The sequence below is a fragment of the Embiotoca jacksoni genome, unplaced genomic scaffold (assembly GCF_022577435.1).
Source record: "Embiotoca jacksoni isolate LCO1_2020_lvr unplaced genomic scaffold, fEmbJac1.0.p SCAF_15, whole genome shotgun sequence".
Taxonomy (NCBI): Eukaryota; Metazoa; Chordata; class Actinopteri; family Embiotocidae; genus Embiotoca; species Embiotoca jacksoni.
In genome coordinates this window covers 1,468,083-1,475,609 of record NW_027185285.1, presented here as the reverse complement: position 1 = coordinate 1,475,609, position 7,527 = coordinate 1,468,083, and the positions used below count along the sequence as shown (strand labels likewise).

The following is a 7,527-nucleotide window of genomic DNA, read 5'->3' as shown; positions in this document are numbered from 1 at the left end:
TCAATTTTTTTTTTGTAGTTTTGCTGAATATTTGAAGGCACACTGTACATTTATGCTGATATATAAAACTAACACTTATTTTGTTGCACTTGTATAGTCTTGAAATAAATAATGGGATATTTTTCTGTATTTTGTTAGAGAATAACAGAAAATATCCTGAAATACTGTAATATTATTTTAGGACCATATCGCCCACCTCTGCTAGTGAAGACATTATTGGCCTTAGGTGAAGTTAAATTGTACTTGTTGCCTTAATTTATATTAAAAAACATATTCCAATTGAATTCGTATTACTGCTGACTACTGATAACTCATGCACTTTTTTTCTTCATGTATGACTAAATATGTGACGTTATACAGTAATCAGAAATGTCTTTTATTATTTAAAAGAAACAAATTCAATGAACCAGAATAAATACTAATTTTAATGAGGACATTTTGATCCCCTAAAACGAAAATATGTTTCAGTTTGTTTGGTCTTAAACACTGGGTCTCGTACATTTCTCTCGCCTTGAAAGAAAATCTGTACATTTGTGCTGTTTGCAGGGATTTGTCGGCTCGTTCCTGGCTCAGGTGCACAGACCGCGGCCGACAGGTTGATGTTGCGTCTCTCCCTCTCTCTCTCTCCGAGCCGTGATCCAGCTGGACATGACGGACATTCCAGTGTGCTGTGTAAGTCATGAGCAGCCTGATCATATATTATTCATCACGCTCTTCGTGAAGAGGCTCTCCATCCTCTTTTATCTCTCCATCTCCTGGCATTTTACTTTCTCTCCCTCTCTCTGCCCGCCCCCCCCCTCCTTCTTAATTCATCAGCACCCGTTACGATAGCAAAGAATAGCCTCACTCTGTTTGACAGTAATAATGTAAATCTCTCTCATCCACAACTGCTTTTTACTATTTGTCCCTGATCCCCCCCCCCACCCATCTGTTACTTGTAGCTCTCTTTTAGTTGTTTGTCCTCCGTCAGATGTACAGTATCATACATGATCAGTTTCAGTAGGGGTTTTCTACAAGGGCACTGAAGGTGGAAGCTGCCACGATTCAAAAGAGTAATAATTTCTGCTGGCAAACAAACATGCAGCAGGGCAGAGCCACAGGCCACAGCGGTGCTGAGGTTGCCCTCCTGCGGCGCCCTTCTTGTCATCCTCACCTGCCACTGAGCTCCCGGTTGCCATGCCAATCCACTACAACCTCGCCTGTGGCCCAGTGCAGCTTCATCATTAGCTGATGTTGTCACAAGGGAGATGTTTCAAGTGTTCGCTCTCATCTCTCCCTTCCAGTCTCTCTTTCTTTTCTCGCATCGCCAGCGCCACCCTCCCCGATCTTACACCCCCTCCCACCCCCCACCCCTCCCGCCTCCCACCCCTCCATTCCTGGTACAATAGATGCTTCAAGCATTTCTCCGCCCACCCTCTTGTTAGCTCATGTGCGGAGCCCCCATACAGGACCGTGTCCCTGGACTCCCCTTTACCATATCATGAGATGTGCCCTTAGGCGTGTAGCAATGCAGCGTGCCGCCTGTGTCTTTAAGAGGAGAGAGAGAGAGAGAGAGAGAGAGAGAGAGAGAGAGAGAGAGAGAGAGAGAGAGTATAATGTGTAATGGGGAGGAAATAAGGCATGGAGAGAGCAAGTGAGAGAGACTGGGTGAGGGAGTGTGAATTTGTCATTGGCAAAATTTGTGCTTCACTCTTAGCTGTGTGCGGAGCATCCCTGCACCGGCATGCACAGTCTTCCGGAGCTCACACTGCTGAAGAGTACGCCCATCTCTTCTCTCTCTCTCACACACACACACACACACACACACACATACACACACACACACACACACACGCTCACACTCACACACGTGCTCGCAGTCACACACGCGCAGTGCTGTCAGGAGCGCCGCTGCTGGACCACAGCCATCTCGCGGAAAGGAGGTTCCGGCGGAGGGAAGAGAAAGCCAGAGCGAGACAAAGGGAAGGAGGACGAGTGAAGGCGAGGAGCGAATAGGAGCGCGGGGACCGGCACAAGGAAGGAGACCCGGCGCTTTGTGAAGACCAGAAAGCGAGGAACAGGAGGAGGGAGGAGGAAAGAGGGGAAAAAAAAGAGGAGGAGGGAACAGGAAACGCGATCACTTTCAGCTGCAGCGGTCCGTGTCGCAGCATGGGCAATGCACCATCCCAAGGCATGTCAACCCTATCTCTATGCATACTTGTGTAGCAGGTATTTTGTTTGATTCCGCGTGCGGTGCGATCCAGCCAGCTGTCTGTCCTCCTGTCACTCTGTGAAAGCAGGGGATGGGGGTTGGGCTGAGGGCTGGTGGTGAGCGGCGTTGCTTGAGGAGAGTGATGCTGAAAGGTAGCATCAGTTAATGGGTAGTAGGTGAAGAGCGGATGGAGGCTTGTTGAATGGGGATGAGGGTACTGGAAAACACTGGGTGGAGGCACCATGTGTGGGAGCAGCAAGAAATGGGAGGGGTGGTGGGGTGGTGCAGCAGAAGTACCATCAGTGAAGCAGGTGGTGTCGGTGGGTGTGAGTCTGTGTGTTTGTGTGTGTGTGTGTGTGTGTGTGTAAGAGAGAGGGAGGTGACTCGTGAGAGATATTTTTGTTTTGTGTGTAGTTGAGCGGGAGAGTGTGATTGTGTCGGTGTTTGTTGGTGTGTTGGTTACAGCTGTTGCTGTCAACCACATGGACAACCTCTGGGGAATGAGGCACTTCGGTGTGTGTGTGTGTGTGTGTGTGTGTGTGTGTGTGTGTGTGTGTGTGTGTGTGTGTGTGTGTGTGTGTGAAAGACAGCGAGACACTTAAGAAACAAAGATGAATAAGACAAATAAAAACATGGTGGCTGTAATAGTAGCTTAATGAGGAGACTTGGCAGCTCTGCCTTGAGTGAATGGGGGATGGTATTGTAAATGGATGAACGTGTGGGTCAACTCCCTAATGTGATGCTCTTGCTATTCCCTCCGGGCCTCTGCATCTCTGTTTTTTTTTTTCTTCTTTCTTTTAATCTCTCTATTTCACCCTCTTTCATGGCCCTTAATGTGAATTAATCGTCGCAAGTTATGCAGCGTGAACAAGCTGTGGTTTAAAAATGAACTGAAGCGCTCTGATTCCCGATGAGAGGCAAGCAAATGTGTCTGTATGTGTTGGAATATTCTGCGTGTGTTTGCATTTGTTTACAAGAGCTGCATTTCAAGAAGAGGAAACAATTGGAAATGAACACAAGTGCTGAGGGAAACGTGGGAAGGGTGTGTGGTAAAGTTGAAGTAGGAAAGAAGTGCAGAGAATATACTTGAGACACTCCTGGGATGGCGACGCTCTCTGACGAGCAACAGAAGAAAAGTATCCACACTTAAGATGCAAAGAAATAAAGAGAGGGGAAGAGGATAAACGCTCACTTCTCGGAGAGAAGGACAACGCCACACAGCTCAGGGAATTCATCCACACTAGTTTCCCTCTCTAACGCCTCATTCTCCCTCACCTTCTCTACCTCCTCTCTTCCTCCCCTCCTCTTCATCGCTTGCTTGCCTCTCACTAAACTAAGGGACAGTCTGGTTGCTAGTGGGGAGAAGGGAAGACAAGAGACAGAGGATATGAAGGACGGGGAAAGAATGAAAGGAAGTTCCAAAGAACAAAAGAACAAAAAAGGGTTTATTCGTAGATGGACAGGTAAGTTGCGATGCAGAGGTCTTTCTCGGGCCAGCGGCGACATAATTCGTTTTAACAGTGCTGAGTGCCTAACGGAGGCTCAACAGGGGAATAGTAAACCAACTTATTTAATCGTGAACTTTTTTTTGATGTTCGGTGGAGAATAGTGATGCCTTCAACCTTTCTGGTCAGATTTTTGGCTGTTTTTTTTGTTTGTTTTTTGTTGCTGTTTTCCAGATGACCTTTTGAAGGGTTTCATTTCCCCAAGCTGATATTTCAATTCTTTTGTCAGACACTCATCTGACTCTTTAAACGCAGAGGAAATCGGTTTGAGGCTCAGGTGAGGGCAGAGACAAGCTGCAGTGGCATGAAACCTGTTTCGCTGGCCACTGATCTGTATGTATATATATATATATATTGGAGTTTTTGCTTTATCACTGTAAAGCTTGTCCTTGGAGTTCTGTCTGTAGTCAGTGTCTATCTTAGAGGGATTGACACGGATTAGGCTGAATGCGGACCCATGGGCATTTTATCTAAAACAGACAATAGAGTTGGCTGAATGTTTTGAGCAGCGAGTTCTTTTTCCACAGAAGCACAGCAGTTTTGAATAATTTGCTGAAACAAAAGATTTCCAAGCGTACAGACCTGCAGTATTCAGGAGTGTCATTGCTGATGGTGGCTTTTGTAAGTACTAATTGAACATAATGCAGCCAAAGACCAATCTAATTGCATTGACGCCACCAGCGAAGCAGCAATTTACCAGATCAGGCTTAGCTAAGTTGGCCATTAAAAAAAGTATGGCATTTACATTTGTTAGTCCAACTTTAACCGCTGCCTATAACTGCAAATAGAAGCATCTTTATAAGCCCATTACAGAGTTTTACCAGTTCACACTGCAAGGCTAAACCATGAAGAATAGATTAAGCAGAGTCGAGCATTAAGCCCAGTATTATCCTGCCGGAGAGCTAATGCTTATCGTCATATTGCCATTGTGCAGCGACTGTAGATCCTGGTAGCTTTATGCCTCCATGCTACACCTAGTATGTTCAGCGGAGGTTTATGTCAACACACATGTCTGTCTATATGCTGATCCTCTCTGGTGAGGCAAAGCCAGAGTCGTGTCTAGGAGGGGCCCGCAGTGTTTGAGAGGCTGTTACACTGCATGCTGAAGTGATTTTCATGGCGTATGAAGGGAGAGTAGTGGCAGAGACGTGGAACATGGCAAGGCTCTACATGACGTGTTGAAGAAAGTGATGGCATCTCATCCTATGCTCTCTAGATAAGAGCGTAGGATAAATTGAGTTCAGTCCAGTTCCCTTTGAACTAAGACTAAGAGAGTCTGAGGCGATGTTGATGACCTCTTGGCCACGGCAGCTTTGCTGTCATTTCTTTGATGTGTTTGGAATCAGACCACAGAAAAAATGTGGAGGAGTTTGTCTTGACGTTGGCACTATTTCGACACAGGACGGTCTACTGCAGGAGGGTGGATGTGGAAGAATAAACCTGTAAATCTGGTCGTTAATTTCAGTCGAAGATTGGGCTCACATTGATAAATTCACAATAACTGACGCAAGCTATGCAAATATAGTAAACAAAGAAAATGAGCAGATAAATGCTTTTAACAGAACAGGTTTTGTTTTAAACCCAGGTGCTCAGCCAGGCTGTTTCCCATCTTTTCCTTTCAATGGTGAAAGCAAAGACAGGTGGACTGTACCGGGTCATGTCATCGTGTGCCCGTCAGATATTTATCTAGCATGCAAGGACACAACCTCAATTGAACCACATTATATCCTTGCCTTTGTTGAAGTCTATTTAGGCCCGGATCAAATCACCAAGTAATATGAGTGTTTGATAGAATCGTCTTTTTACCAAACTGTCCCTCCGATCCTTTAAACGTCTTTTATTGAAAGCAGTGATGCACACTGTGGATCTCATGTTTGTGGAGTCACTGTTTTGTACTTATGCACCTGCTTATTCCCTTGGTCTGTGCCACACAAAGCCCCATGAATGCTGCCTCGTGATTGGCTAATGATGATGCAATGTTTTATGGCAGGGGAGCTGCATGTTTTGAGGGCATTTCTCAAGTAATTGACCCTGCTGGGAATAGCTCTGCCCGAGTTGTACTGATGTTGAAGTAAATTGGCGAAACAAAATATTAACATGATGTGCCGACTCCACACCTACACACATATAGCCACAACCTCTCGTTCATAAAAGGGGGTTGAGCACATAATGATTGTGTGATGAGAAAATCCCTGACTTCTCTGTCCAAACCGGGAAGCTGTTTAGCTTTGATTCATGCTGTGTCGTCATCACAGCAGGTTGTAGCAGGGCTGCACCAACATACGTTTCTCCCAATGTGTACTTTACATTAGCGTATGAGGAATGACTATATGATATACAGTACATGCAGCAATTAAGCGACTGATTGATCCATGCTTCAACAGAATATAATTGTTCTGTGAAAAATTGAGCATTCAACAACCTAAAAATGCCTTCACGTCTCATTTTTGGAGTCATTGTATTTTCTTAGGTTTCTCCTGCTTGGCAGGGATTCCTTAATGGAAACCAAGGTTGCGTTTGAAACACTAAGACCTTTGTGAATGGCTTGTGCTTTTTACTCTAGGCTTTTGTGGCCTATATGATGAATCTCTCACAGCTGCAGTGGTAAGCACACTAAGCTTTCAAGGTCATTGAATGATTCAAGAGTTTAAATATTACATGCATTTATCAAAGGTCCTTGTTTCCACGCCACAACTATGTGCGTGACTGAGTTTGATATCCGTGCTTAATGATCGAAAGGAGAATATGAGCCATGTGTGATTTCATGTTTTATGAAATAGATGCACCAAAAAAATACAGTAAAATTCAATGCACAATCAGCTTGTGATAAATTTTGTTTAATTCCATTTAATTTTGACCTTTTAAGCCTTTTGAATTCAAGCAAAGCAAAGAGAAGAGCGATATTGAATATTTACTCACTATGGCTTTCTGATAAATGATAGTTATTTGTCCAATTTATTTATCTAAAAAAAACATGTATGTTGTTGGTGTTACCGCATAGTGGTGAAAATGACTTTTTTGTACCAATTTGTTAATAATTTTACTTCCACTTATGGAGTGGACGTGGGTGGAGGTAAACATGTTTTGCTAAAAGATGATGCTTTGTCATTGGAAAAGATGTAGCCAATTTGTGTTAAAGTAAATTCAGTGTCTTTGTCAATCTCTTCAAAATTCTTTGTTTCTGCTATCAGCCCCATTAATTCAGTGATGGTGGGCTGCACACAGAGTTTTTAATGCCACAGCAATCCCTGTTGCTGTATTTAAAATGACTCCTGTGAATTCATCACAGATATACTGACTTTACATTTGTGAAAAAAAGCATGGAGCTCCTAACACACATATTTTCTTGAAATTGTATACATAAATTTAAATCCAAAATGTTTCCTTCATAGCTCTGTTTGCAAAGTTATCCAATCAGCGTTGGTATCCTTCAATTGGGGATTAAATACTTTGCCAGCTATGTTTACTTATGCCAACTGATTAAAAAACGTTAATCCCCTGTTACAAATTCTGAAAGTAAGTATTAATGTTACAGCCAGCTAACAGGGTGTTTCACCATTAATTGTGTGTATTTTGTCAGGTTATTTGAATTGGCAGGCTAATAGTATGCAAAAGCACAACATTAGGTCAACAGCAGATATCTTCTATAATCTCTAAAGCACTTGATGACGATGTTAAAATGAACCAGAAACACTTTCATTTTTTTCTGAGCTCATTTTCCTACTGCACTGAGGGATAGCCAACTTAAAACTGTGTCTTAAATAAATGAGTGGATCGGGACATGGTCTTCACTTTTAAAGTGTCCTTTGAAACACTTCCGTTGTCGTTTGG

General features: G+C 43.6%; 1 protein-coding gene across 11 annotated transcripts in view; it reads left to right on the top strand.

Moving 5' to 3' along the window:
- Positions 1-1,662: 1,662 nt before the first annotated feature.
- The window catches only part of srcin1a (SRC kinase signaling inhibitor 1a), a 103,630-nt gene continuing 97,765 nt past the window's right edge, over positions 1,663-7,527 (top strand). For 8 of the 11 annotated variants that reach the window (XM_069148706.1, XM_069148699.1, XM_069148708.1 and 5 more), the window contains exon 1: positions 2,273-3,654. In XM_069148706.1, coding sequence (XP_069004807.1) covers positions 3,579-3,654 — 76 coding nt within the window. In that variant the 5' untranslated portion in view covers positions 2,273-3,578. Of the gene's footprint in view, positions 2,171-2,271; positions 3,655-7,527 lie in introns of those variants that run through there. The other 3 variants (XM_069148703.1, XM_069148701.1, XM_069148694.1) reach the window with 2 other exon arrangements.